General features: G+C 38.2%; 1 protein-coding gene across 3 annotated transcripts in view; it reads right to left on the bottom strand.

Annotated features, from left to right (window-relative positions):
• The window catches only part of FEZ2 (fasciculation and elongation protein zeta 2), a 28279-nt gene extending 14624 nt beyond the window's left edge, over positions 1-13655 (bottom strand). Inside the window, exons 1-6 of one of the 3 annotated variants that reach the window (XM_068156165.1) lie at positions 13383-13655; positions 11923-12031; positions 8320-8436; positions 6849-6993; positions 3266-3534; positions 556-636 (exon numbers count right to left, since the gene is read on the bottom strand). In XM_068156165.1, the coding sequence (XP_068012266.1) occupies positions 556-636; positions 3266-3534; positions 6849-6993; positions 8320-8436; positions 11923-12031; positions 13383-13615 (954 nt within the window). In that variant the 5' untranslated portion in view covers positions 13616-13655. The remainder of the gene's footprint in view (positions 1-555; positions 637-3265; positions 3535-6848; positions 6994-8319; positions 8437-11922; positions 12032-13382) is intronic. The other 2 variants (XM_068156160.1, XM_068156171.1) reach the window with 2 other exon arrangements.
• Between the last annotated feature and the right edge of the window lie 381 nt (positions 13656-14036).

Below are 14036 nucleotides of genomic sequence, written 5' to 3'. Positions count from 1 at the left end.
CTTACATATTTTGTTTTAGTAATCTGCATTGCACACATTTGGCTGCTTTTAATGTCTCGTGTTTTTCAAAGGCAAAACCACATACGTTAGAGTCCACACATTTTCCAGGTGCTAATCTGGTTTTAGATATATTAGTTCTAAACATATGAAGAAAATAAAGCCTTCTTTCATTTGGAGATATTACACAAGTCCTTAATGCTTGAAGCCTGAACCCAGTCTAACCTGGTACATATTCCTCAACTGGGGTATTATAATTTTAGAGACATGCAATGTGTTTGAAGCTTGCATTATGCCACAACAGACTTTTCATCTGGGGTAAGAAATAAGGGTTAATATTTCAGTGAATCAGGATATCAAGTCCTGACTGTGTTGAGATGTTGAGGAGAGAAAGAGAGACTGTAGGCCAATCAGAGCCTGAAGGCAGGGAAAGAGTACAGATTCCAACATTTTTGGTTTTTTTCTCCATCTCAATGTTTATTGTGAACTACTGTACATTTTCAAGCTCCTACCGAAAGTGCAAGCAATGAATGAAAAAGAGAGAAGATAGCCCAGCACCTGTTTCTCTCCACCTGAGTTTCCAAACGTGTGGCGGAAGCCATTCTGTATGACATTTGAGATCCCTTCCATGCTGAAGCGCTAAAGGTAGTGAAAACGTCAGAAAGAAAAAAAGGGACAGAAAAAAGTTCAGAAGACTATTAATCAGCATTTAACAAGACTATAAAAGACAAATGACAAAGACAAGCTCTAAGATGTATTTCAGCACATTTCTGTTTTTCCGTTCACCTGCTTAATTTTTGTAATTAAAAAGCAAACCTTAGAATGGCAGTTAAGTTGCACGTTTACATCAAAATTCAATTAAACAAAATCCTCACACTGCAGACCCAATAACTTAGTTTAGCTCACACCACAATCTCCCTTAAAATTCATGTTTGAGCAATACACTTTCAGAGCCAATACTGATACCAACTCCTCCAATTTTAAGCATCTACTAGTCACACTGTTCAGAGGTATTTACTTTCAGCTCTACCTCTAAAGTGTGTTAGTATTCCCATTTTTTGGTAATATGATAAAATATATACACTTAGTTAATAACATGTCTGTATTCATTTCAAGCTCCATCACATGGAATCATGGAATCCAAGTAAAGAAAAAAGTAATATATAATCCAATCACAGGTTGGTTTTATTCCTTGAACTTTCTAATCCTTTTTGCTTGCTGGAGACATGGGAAAAAAAAAATCAAAACAATATTGACGTTTAACATGAGATATAAAAACTCAGCAACCATGAAAAATCTAAAAGAAGGAACTCGGAACCTGCTGACACAGGGCAGTAAGATGTGCGCACATCAGCACACTTATCCAAAGATATTTATGGGAGGGGGAATAAAATGTGCTGGAATACAGTATTCATTTACTTGCTAAAGCACACGAGGTCAGTAAATGGACACAGATATTGCCAAAGCCACCTTAACTTTTCTAAGATATCCTGCTTCAAGAAATCAGTATCTTCAAGCCCTGCCTAGGTCTAGTTACTCCCCTGTTTGCCCTTGTGAGAATGGTAAAAGTTTTAGAAGTGATTTTCCCAAAGACTGTATGGAGGACAAGAAAATTCAATTATAGCATACACTGAAGAAATGGATTTCTTAAGAGTATGAAAATTTAACTCAACTTCCAAGCTTTGTGTTTAAATGAGGCTTCATCACAGTTTATGATAATGAATTCTTTATGCATTTATTAACAGAAACTCACTTTTCTAAGTTACTTGAACATACTCTCTGTACACACATTTTCAGCACTTCCTTAAAAAAGATGACGACAAAAAGGAGCATTGAAGGAAGGAATCTTGCACCTCTTTCAGTGAGAAGGCTCTCAAACCTATACTTGGTGATAGTGACAACTATTTTTAGAAGAACTGCACATACGCAGCCTACAGTCTTACTTCAGAGTTAGTCTGTTCAATCCCTCAGAAAGCAATCTGACACATCTGTATCCTGAACATGTCTAATATTGGGCCTGCCTACAGCTATATAGTGGTTTAGCATCAGACGTTGTAGAGTTCAATAATGGTTGGACTCAATGATCTTAAAGGCCTTTTCCAACTGAAACAATTCTGTGATTCCATACTGAAAAATATTATCAGTCTCTAAACTTGAAACTAACCAGAACAGCTTATGAATCACTTGACTCAAGTTTCAAAACCTAGTAATTATTTTTCTTCTAGTTTGAATACCACTTCTTGTTTTTCTATGACTGAGAAACAAGAAGAGATCATTTGAGCTTTTCACTGTGCTCTTGCAAAGCAGTAGCAATTTTGTATTGTTTTTCAGACATACATTTTCTTGAAGTTCTATTAAAACTTAGCTGTGTACATGAAGGCTTTTCATTAGATGGACAAGAACTCTATTTGGGTTATATAACAAGTATCTTATTCTTCTAAGTTTAGAAAAAATTCTGAAGAATCAGTATTACAAATATTTATTCCTCATGTTTGAAAAACAAAACAAAACAAAACCCTTAAAAGCTTCTGATGCTTCTTTATGGGACCACATTTTCCATAGCCAAAGGAGACACTAATAAATTCTGACATTAACATATCTCTTAAGGAATTTAAAATTATATTAGACAAAAGAAAAGAAGTAACTGCACCAGTAACCTAATTCCTTTCATTCCCTATCTCTCATTATTCAAACTCTGTTTGAAAGAAATTTTTTCCTTTTGTTGTTGTGTTTTGTAAAGAATAAACTAGATTATCTCCTCCCTTTATACCTGCACTACACCTCAACCCTGTCTCTCACTGGACATAGTAACTCTGCCAGAGGTTTCAAGAGATCCAGGGTTAGACTTTCACATTTTTTTCTTACCAACACAAATAATAACAATCTGTACAACTACTCCAACAATAATACTGCACAGCTAACAGTGGAACACACATGCTGAAATTATCACAGTGAAACCAAACAGATAAATGAGTTTGCGTGCTGGCAATAAAACATGGTACTTCATGCAAGGTCCTATCTTCAAAAGAAAGGTATGCTGATTCCAAGCTAATTTGTAAATTATAAAAAAAAGAAAATAAATGTTGAGTATGAACAGAATGAAACGTTATACAACCTTGTGAAAACACAATTTCAACAGGAAGTTGTCTGAGCCTGAAGACATGGAAACATGTGGACCAGGTATTTTCAAAGCATACAGGACAAATACTTCCCACAGGAAAAAAAAAAATAAATCAGAATGTATAAATAATTACAAAATTTTTCTTACTGTTCCAGGCATATGACTTCTTTCTTGCTTGCCATTCTGTGGACTACCATTTTTCACCTTCTTTTTCTTCTTTGCTGTTTCTTTGTGTTCTCTCTGTTTGTTTTGTACTTCGATGAGGACAGAAATGAAGCTGTTTTTCACTTCCTTCTCAAACTCCAACTCATCTCGTAGAGCCAACTGCTGTACTAACTCCTCAGAATAATCCTTAATAGCAGTCTCAATTTCTTCTAGCAGCTCATTTAGCTCGGCAACAGACAATCTTTTTACTCCTAGAAACAGTTTACATGAAAAGTAATGTATCAAGATTTTAAGCATGAAAATTCCTGTTGGAATTACAAGAAAAAAGTACCCAGAAAATTTTCAAACCCCAACATTAAATTCTAAAACCACACAGAGCAAAACATTAGTCCTGAAGGAATAAACACGTCATGGAGGCAACTAGATTATTAACAGGAAGATCATTAAAGTTTCTCTTTATTTCTGAGAAATCTGAGATAATCTGAAAAGATGAAGAGCGCGTTGTACTTGAGGAAACCGAACTAAATGCTAAACTTCTAATACGAACACCTCTGTTTATTACTTTCCATCTACATTCACTTTTCAAAGTAAAAGGTCTCCATATTTTCTGACACAATAATACATACTTAGGTATTTCTGGAATTCATTCACCTACAACAATATAGAAAATACGGTCTAGAGTAAGGAAATCCTCTTGGGAACATTGCTAATGTATATATGTGTAGTAGTAACAGATTGTGCCATGCTTTTATGGGAGCATTTTTTGATGCAAACCAACAAAATCCCCCAAATTTCTTGGTCTGAGGACTGTAGTCAAAAGACTGAAACAAAGAACCTAGATAAAGATTAGCTGACAGGCTCATTTCAATCAAAAATAAGCATTAATAGTTTTGAGAAAGCACAAGACTAAATTGGTCAAGGCTAAATCAGAAGCCTGTAAAATACCAATTTGAAAACAAAAAAATCCCTCCAGGTCATGTGTTACAGAGAATGAAATTACAACCAAAAAGAATGTGCTGAGGCTTGCTTGGGTTTAATAGTGGCCACATTTCTTTGAGGACTACTTTCTATTCCCACTGAAGTCTGATACACCTAGAAAGAGTAAGTCCCAGCAGTTGCTATGTAAAAGAACACAATTTTCGTTTGCATTTGCGAAACAGCTAGTCCTGGTTACAGCAAAGAGTACAATCTGTTTAAGGACATAGCATAGATTTTTGTAATCATTTGGTTACACTGAAAAAGTAAATGTCGTATCTAAAAATATTTTTAGAAGGGAAGTACCTACAGACAAGTGTTGAAAAAAACAAGTATGTCCACAAACAAACAAAAAGTAAGCTCTTAAAAGCATCAAAGGTAATACATGAAATGAAAGAGAGAAAAATCACATTACAGCAGGGAAAACTCATTGAAGAAGGCTCATTGTCACTTAATAAAGAAAACCTGATGGAATACGTTAAGGCAAGTCTCTAGCAAGGAGACAGTTTTAGGAACAGTTTAGACCTTCAAGTCTGTTTGTACAGTGTAACATACTGTGTGCTTAAAAATCTGATTTTCAAGTAGTTTGAACCATTCATTGCCTATATTGCTGTTTAAACTATTCTAAGCACGTAGAATGCAGGATATGGCCTCTAATGTAATAGAGGTCTTGACTACGCACACACTCACTGCACATGCCACAATAAGTCTTACCATTGCAGTAACTCTGCAAAGTTAATTTTGGCTGTCAGCAATAGCAAATAGCAACATCAACTCAAACATAAGCAGGGGGAAGGAAGGTAAATTCAGCAACAAGATTATCTGGTGCTCTGTGAGCGCGAGTCAAGAGTATGCCTTACCATTTGTGAAACTGAGTATACTATGGTAAAAACTAGTACGAGTAACTTCCATACATTGCACCACGGTTTCGTTTTTGTGAAAGACAAAGAGAGCGCTAGTGAGCCCCAACCCTTAAGAACTAGCTTCACAGCCTGAGAAACAATTGTTATAAAAATGTAGGTGCAGATTATCCGACTGTGATCCTGACTTGTTCATGATAAACCAGTTGCTGTTATAAAGGTCTACAAAAGGGCTACACAAGAACTACTCAGCTGACGCAGGTGAGTGAATACAGAGCAATTCGAATGCAAAAGACTACTTGGATTAAATCTTGGATATGCAGGCTAACAGACTCACCTGTGTAACTAAAGCTGTAAGTGGTTTTGGACTGTCTTAATACATGTCTTCTATCCAAGGAAAAAAAGTAAACACAAGCTTTGATTCCCTGCTCTCAGTCCTAAACATTAACATCTTTGTTTTGTCTTATAAAAGCCAGACATCTAGGAAATCTCTGCAATGGTTTCAGAGAAATGAAGTCTAAATCTGACTTAGCTTTGCACACAAAAAAAAGGTAGCTACAGATTTTCATAAAATAGTGATCTGAAAGTCATGAGGGCAGATTCTGAGAAACTTATTGTCAAAGTAACTCAAGGCATTGTTTGGTCATAGAGATGCAGCAGAAAAGATAACTCCTGAGGCAAAGCAAAATAAACATGATATGAAACAGAGCTTGATTAGCTCTAAACCTAAAGACACATGGAATTGTCAGAAAACAGAAAGCTCTGCAGGGCAGGATACACTTCACTTTCACATTCCTGAAATTTACTTGTTTAGACAGCTAAGAGTCCAACCATGAAAACAGGATCTCGTCCACATATCTTATGTGCACCAGAAACGGTAAGTCACATTGCGAAAGGTCAGCCAGTTTCCTGAATCTTCTACAAAATTTATATTGCTGATCAAGACTACAGGGTAGAAAGAACTAAACTATTTATGAGAGTCCAAAGAGGAAGGACCATCTAGCAATTCTTGTATGCATACCTATCACCTTCTAGAATTGATTTTGACAAATGTGTAAATGAAAACAATTTCCATGAAGAAACTCATTAATCACAGGTTTCTTTTACATACAATTTGACCTACTACAATTAAACACCATATGCGGTTTCTCCTTTCCTTTTGTATAGGGAAGAACAGATGATTTCATTAGTAGAGTAAGATACAAAGGGTTTTGGTTTTTTCTTTCTTTAGCTTTTAAGCTTTTTGAAGAGAAATAAAAGAAAGTAGAGGACATAAACATATGCACATTGAATACTTATGTGAAAAAAGAGAAAAAGAAACAGTTGCTTTTCTATAACTGTTTACCAAGGAATGTTGCTGTGACTGGAATAGTACCAAAACCCCACCACTTTCTTTATTTACTGCATAGCTTTCAAGAGCTTTAGCTCTTCTTGAACACCAAAGAAAGTTTAATAGAAATGATCAACTTACCACTTCTCCTATGAAGGAAAATCACTCACGTGAATCATATTTAATTTGAAGTTTTATGAAGTTTCAGTTGTATTCTAAATTAGGAAACCTGACAAAGGCAAATTTTCTACTCATGTTCTAAATCTAGTTTGTTCTTTCAGGGCATTTAAAAAATATTTCTAATACAGGTATCTAGTAATAAATCAAACACATGGCAAACTTACCCCTTAAACTATTTTTTACAAGCACAAGAGCACAATATAAAATAAATACAACTTACTTTCTTCATAGCTGTTGTTCGTACTGGACCTCTTGAGTGTCTGAATTTCCTGAGAGAGTATGGAGAGTCGATCTGATTGGGTGGGTGTTTCATCATCATCTGGATCAGGTGATTCCTGCATCATTTCCTCTATTTCTTCAATTACCTTCAAAAAATTAAAACCCTTATGAAAAGGCTCCTGCACAAAGAGAAACAGCCTGCCATCTGAAGCAACACTGTTAAGAGATTATGGGGGGTTTTGATGTGTGTTTTTTTTGTTTGTTTGCCTTTTTTTTTTTCCTGCCCTTTTTTTTCCCCCCTCTTGATTAGCAAATATGCTGCTGGATGAAACTAATACCAAGACTGGATGGAACAGAATCAAAAAAATCATACTGACATTTCCTCCACATCCTTACTCTGAGAATAAGCCTCATTTTCAGGTTCAGTTAGTGATCTCATAACAAGCAGTGTGGAGAAACTACAGTTACTTCCATATGAAGGTACACATAGATCTGCTTAAGAGAACTGAACTAAACAGTGAGCTGGAATATCTTTCATATTCAGTTGAAGGGACATGAAAAACAAACAACAATAGTCAATTACCACCCTAACCTCCACTTCATTACAGATCACAGAAGAAAAAAAACCCACCACCACCCACAAAAGCAATCAAAACCAAAGCATGCTCTGTATTACCTGAAAATCTGTGCTTATGAGAAGTTTTATGAACTGATCCACCAAAATATGAATTTAATTTCTATCCCTGGGCATAAGACCAGAGCCAGAAAGTATGAAAACAAAAATCCTTTTCATAGAGAGCTTACTTTTCAGTGTAGGAATGACAGCTGAATAAATAACACATCCTATTTTACAGGTTTAAAGGCTGTAGACAAGCGTTGAGATCCACTGAGGCAGTTCAATCAGTCCTGCCTCTCCTACTAAGTTCATCAGACTTCACATGTCTACAACTACAACTACAATACAATACACTCCTGCATTTGCATATCAAAGCAGTATCTTAATGGACAGTCATTAACCTTACTTAGAAGAGGAATTTAAGATATTTTAAATAAAACTGTAGATTTTTGCCTTTACGTAATTTGTAAAGCTTAGTAGCACAGCTGTTGATCTGCTCCCACATTAGAATGCTTGCTAACCACAAAGCCTCTTGAAGATATGAATGTCAATAGAATCATGCTGGAAAACTACAAACTGTACAGCGACATCTACATTCCAAAAATATTTTTGCTTAATTTAGTAGTATTTCTGACTAATTCATGGCAAGAAATTTATAAAGATTTCAAAGATACCAAACTATGAACCTTAGCTGAAACACTGGAATGCTTGAAAAATCTGAATGACCTATTAATATCTCACACTACAACTCTAAATAAAGAGCAATCAATAAGCTTCGCTATGGTGAACAACAAAAAATTATACAGACTAAGAAAAATTATTACACCAACAACACTGTCTTTGCTGAACACTTTACCTGCTCTGCTGTGAAGAGTGGTTCATCACTGATGCAGGAAACAATGATAGAATGCATATCCAGCTGTTCTCTCAGCTCTTCATCATCTGACAGGTCAAGGTTCAAATTATCATTTACCTAGAAAGCATGAAAATACGTATTCATGTATCCACATTTGTGTTTACATATATAAAAAAATACATGTACATATACAAAACCAAAAGGGGAACCAAAGCTGAATTTTAAGAATAAACAGATTCCTTGCCCATAATAATGGAATCAATGATTCTTGCTGTCAAATATCTGAAAACTGAAGTACCTTAACAATGGAAATCAAAACTGCAGTTGGAGAAAGTTAAAATAACTGTCATTCTTTAAAATCTTTAGACACCCTCAAAATATAAAGACCACATACATAATGACATGCAAGCATCATCATGAAAGGCAATCAATCCAATGCAGATTATTTAAATCTTAGATGAAGCTCAACACTTGTCATTGCAGGGTGAAAATGGATCTAAAACCCGTGACATTTCATAGATTTGCTGTTTCAAGTGATTTTATACTTCTGGTTTTGCACATAATAAAAGACATGAAAAAAAGTGGTTTTAAAAATCAGAGCATGGTTATCCTTGGATTATTTTAAAAAAAACCATATTGTTAAATATCTGAGTGTCTTTTCCAAAAGAAACAGAAGTAATGCTGTTCCCACACATATAGCATTAAATTACACTCACCCTTCAATACCAAAGGTAAGAAAAGATTTAATTTCTCTCCTTATTCAGTCAGGTATATTTCAATCTCACACATATTCTAGTTTATTTACAAATTTGTTTGTTTGGGTTTTCTTCACTTTATCTTTTACTTGATTCCAGTCAAACCAACCTAGAAAAGGCCCTCCACAAAAGCTGCAGCCCCTAGCCTTTGAAATTTTGAGCTCAATGGCTTTAACAGATCTTTGGGCTAATTTACAAGCATTATGACTAGCTGTATAAAGTCCTTGGTCTCACTATATCAGTTTTCAATTTTTGTGGTAAATCCTCCAATTTTTCCAGTTTCTTATTTCAGATTGATTTGGAAGATGCTGTCATTATTCCCAGACAGCTGGTCTACAAGGCAAAAGATAAAATTTGTATTTTTACAGTCACTGGAATAAAGTACAATGACCACTTTCTTTCAGAATCTGAATTCTAATAAGCACGCAGTGACAGGGCTCCACTATGAACGTCCCTTCACTTACTGCAGACACATTCCAGTTTTGACATTAACATCTTCAATTCTCAAATGTTTTTGCCTGATTATGGCAACAACTATGGGACAGTAAGCAAGAATAATAGTTTATCTAAAAGGACAACTTCCTCTCCTGACATCTCCAAAAATGACACACTGGGAGACAATCAAACCGGATTCTGATAATTTATGCTTGTAATGGGCTAAGTAAAAATAACAGGTTAACCTGTCTGCTTCCCTGAAAAAGAAGTGAGGGAAAAGCAATGCACACAAAAACTCCTCCACATTGTGACAGAGTAAGATAAGATAAGAGTTTACTGAATGAATGTGAATACAATGCACAATTACCTTAGCCTATTTGTAGAAAAAGCATGTTGGAAAGCAGCAAGCACAAGTGAGAGAGATGAAATCCCAAGCCAGGAAGCTACACCCCCCCATCCCTCCCTGCCCTGCTGCCTATCTCAGCAGAAGAGAGATAACACCCAAAAGCCCAAAATCCCAAAGGGGCACCTAGAACAGGAAACCTCCCATGTTACGATCCAAACTTCAAGCCTGGTAACACTTTGCTCCAGCCATTACTTTAATTTTGAAGCTTGCCTCAGGCAGGATGGGATGAAGAGCAGCAGACTAAACCTCAATCTAGACCACCTATAATAGCCCAAACTGCAGCTTATGCCAAAAGGACCACCTAGTCTTCCATTTAGCCACACTCCATGCCTATTTCTGTCCTCACAACTCATACCAGGGAATGACCTGTTTGAAAGTAACCTAACAACACTACAATGAACAAGTAATTGCACAACCCTCTTCCTTATATGACTGTACAATGCTTCCAACCAACTACTTTTTTCACTATCAGAGCCATATGAAAGTTTTCACAGATCTGTGACGTGAAGAAACAGATCAGATGAATCAGCCTCAGTCACCTTACATTTTTTTCCTACTAAAATAGGAAGAGAAATACCTTAAGCACAAATCCAACAGCATATTATTAGTTTCAAATGCATCACAGAAGTGTTGCTTAGCTGTCAGTATTCATGGTAAGAAAGTTAAACTAAGCTACTAGCTGGTCCATATGTGCTGTCACATATCTAGAAATACTGCTGAAAACAGAGGAGAAGGAAAAAACTCATGTGAAATGCTCCAAACAGATGGGCTTACCGCATCAAAGGCATGCCAGGTGGAGTGAAAGTTGAAAAAATTTCAGATATGTTTAACCCATGAACTGATTTTTCCCTCTACTTGATAGCATACCTAAGATTCTTCCTTATTCAGCAACACCACTTTACAATTTTTTTCTGATGTCGTTCCTCCATAACTTCAAAGAACTTACAAAACAATGTTTTATATTATACCTAACTATCTGTCAAGAAATCCATCAGTCTTCCAGCCCATGTTTCAGTCACACAAGGTCACAGCATGGGGGGGGTTGCAAGTATTTTTACTTTAAATAGAAGGGTTTAATTACTCTAAAACACACTCATAAAAATCTGAAGAAACATTTTAACAAAAACTAGAATAAACAGAAGTGAAATTCAAGGGATAGTCATCAGACTCAAATCATGAAAGTGTGCCCCAAATCGTTATCTTTTCCTGTTAAACCCCAAAGTATCCTCTTCATCAGAGCAACCTTTGCTCCTGTCACAGTAAAACCTAGCAGTGAATTACATAACGGATGGCATTACCCTATTCTCAGGTTACCCACACAGATGTTTTTACAACATACCTCAACTTCACTATGTTTAAAAGATAAGACACTTTTCCTCAGAAGATGGGGGAGATGGAATCTTTTCTAGCTTTTCTTCCTGAAGCATTTAAATCCACTTTCAAAAAGACCAGAGAACAACACTATCTATAAACCTCTCTGAAGCTCTTCATTCCTTGCTCCCTCCTCAGGCAACTATTCCATTTGTCAAATGAGAGAAACAAAAATTCTTACACTTCAGCATCTCCCGAGTAGCTTTTCCCATAATAAAGCCACTTTACAGTCTCCACCTGACTGCAAAATGAGATAAATTTAAATGTCCACACTGGATTTACTAAATCAGGCTACTTTTGTGTCTCCTCATCCCTCACACAGAATAGTGCTCAATATGAAACTGACAGTGGGAAGATTTTATATGACTCACCTTCTTATTTCGTATGTTTTTCTATTGTGCTCCGGCTCTAGTAAGCACCCATCTAAAACTAACCACAAATTATTTTAACCCAAGGAGACATAAACATACATTAAGGGTTTAACTCATTTTTAAAAACCTTTTCATGTATAATGCTTGGCATTAAAAGTATTTTAGACCATTTAATAAAAACATTATTTTATACAAATGCAAATTGCTTTATTTCCCTACTGAGTATAAGAGATCAGAGAGGGCATTTCTGCTGATCAGAACTTACCCCTTTTTCTGAAAGATTCAGTGTTGGCAAGTGCAAAGCTCTGGTGTGGGAAGATTTCCAGTCTACTGGCATTACGTTACCATAATTATCAGTCAAAGCATTCCAAATTCTAGAGAGAGGAAAAACAACAAAAGTGCAGACCTTAAAAAAAGCAGCAACTGATAAAAACATAAACTTATTTTTAATGATAATATATTTATATCAGCAACTATGTTTCCTCCCTAAATATTTAAGTATTCAGCTCACTGACAATTGACTTTAATGACATCTGAATGCCTTCAAACTAAGAGAAAATGGGTCTTGATAAATGTAATTTATTTCCTTTTTGAAACCAACAATGTATGCACAGAGATGCAATAAAACAACGTGATGAAGAGACAGCTTCATTATTAATCATACTAAAAATCTATTCTATTCCTAGTGTTCCTGTTTTCCTTGCCTTTTGTGCATTAGAATCAAGCATACCAGAGGCTGAATAACAGGTTCTGAGCCAAGTCAGTCTATCTTTCTGTTAGAGGTTGCTGCCTCAAGTCAACTAACAAACTAACTGCTACGTTAGGGGTATCTGTTTAGAGTGGTTGCCTAGCTAGGCTGAGAGCAGGCTAGAGGAATGACCCAACCAGACAGTGAAGGGCAGAAAGCACCTCATCACTGCCCAACACATCTCTGATTCATGGTTCTTTGAACTCACCTCCCTGTTTATATCACATATATCTAGTCTTTTTCTAACTATTGTTTTCCTCTCTTAGAACAAGCCCCACAATTTAGTTACCTCAAACAAAACCTGCAGTATTTTGATGAAGAAAAGCTGACAAATTTACTGTAAAATAAGTATGAGTACTTGAAAAGTAATGTTAAAGTCAGGAGGAAAGCAGCATATACGGAGCAGAAAAGCTCTATTACTGAGGGGGAAAAAACATCACGGTTGCAGCTAAGATTTTATTCTCCATCTGTTTCCCATGCTTTCACGTTTAATTCCAAACGCTGAAACACTGGGCATTTTACAAGAAGCTAAACAAATACTACCCTCAGTCACTTCATGTTTCAGAAGAGCTACTTCTTCTCAACCTGGAGGTAAAAGGCACAGCTCCCTGACAGTCCGAGGAACAGAACCAGAAAGCTGATTGTCAAACCCTCGCCGCGCAGGCTGGGCATGCCGCCTGCCTCCGGGTCCAGGCCCTGCGACTCCCAGCTACAGTCCCGAGAGTGGGAAAAGGCTTCAACTCTCATAGCACACAAGCCTTATTGGGATGTGGGGTGCAGGCAGCCGAGGCCAGAAGGCCCAAGGGCAGCGGGCTAACGAGCCACGGAGCCCGCGCAGTGCCCGGGCTCAGCGCCCTCCCCCGCGTCCCCGCCCCAGCTAGCTCCGACCCTTCCTTCAGGCCGAGCCAGGCCTCCTTCTCGGGCGACTCAGTCACAGCCACCCCCTTTCCCCGCCTCCCCTCCGGGCCTGTACTCACTCGTCGTCCTGCAGGGCGCTCTGCTCCGTGAGGGGCCGTAACGGAACACGGCTCTCGCCGCCGACTGCTCGGGCCTGTGGAGGCTCAAAGCAAAGAGACAACTTCGCCCCCAAATCCCCACCGTCCCAACCGCCTTTATCGCGGGCAGCCTCAGGACCACTCCCCAAGGAGGGCTGGAAACCCGAGAAGTCTTGCCAATCTCCCGGATCCCGCTGCGAGGCCGCCGCCGCCATAGCTGCCCCCGCAGCTGGAAGCACCAGGCTGCGCGCCCCCGGCTCCCGGCTGTGCGCGCTCCTAGCGCCTCCCGCAGCCCGGTGGGGCGGGGCGCGTTGAGGCGCGGGGCTGCCCCAAGGTCGCAGCGGGCGGGGAGCCGCTTGCGGATGAGGCGGAGCGACGTCAGCGGGACGGCCTCACTAGCTGGCTTCAGGAGCCATTAGCAGCTCTGAGCTGCTATGGTTGGGGCTTGCTATCTGCTCCCCGGCACAGCCGTAGGCGAGCCTGTCTCTCTCAAGCTGGAGAACGAGGCCGGCGACTGGTCCGACCTAGGACTGGCTGTGGCGCTGCTTGCACGGCTAGAAGAGAGGCGGACTGGGCTGTGTCAGTGTGGATTCAGAAGCTGGCTTCGCTCAGTGTTTCTGTAGAGGGAAAGTAAGC

The sequence above is a fragment of the Melanerpes formicivorus genome, unplaced genomic scaffold (genome assembly GCF_026170545.1).
Source record: "Melanerpes formicivorus ecotype bairdi unplaced genomic scaffold, bMelFor1.0.p_v2 SCAF_2, whole genome shotgun sequence".
NCBI lineage: Eukaryota > Metazoa > Chordata > Aves > Piciformes > Picidae > Melanerpes > Melanerpes formicivorus.
Note: the sequence above shows the minus strand (reverse complement) of the source record. Positions and strands in the feature narration are given on the sequence as shown.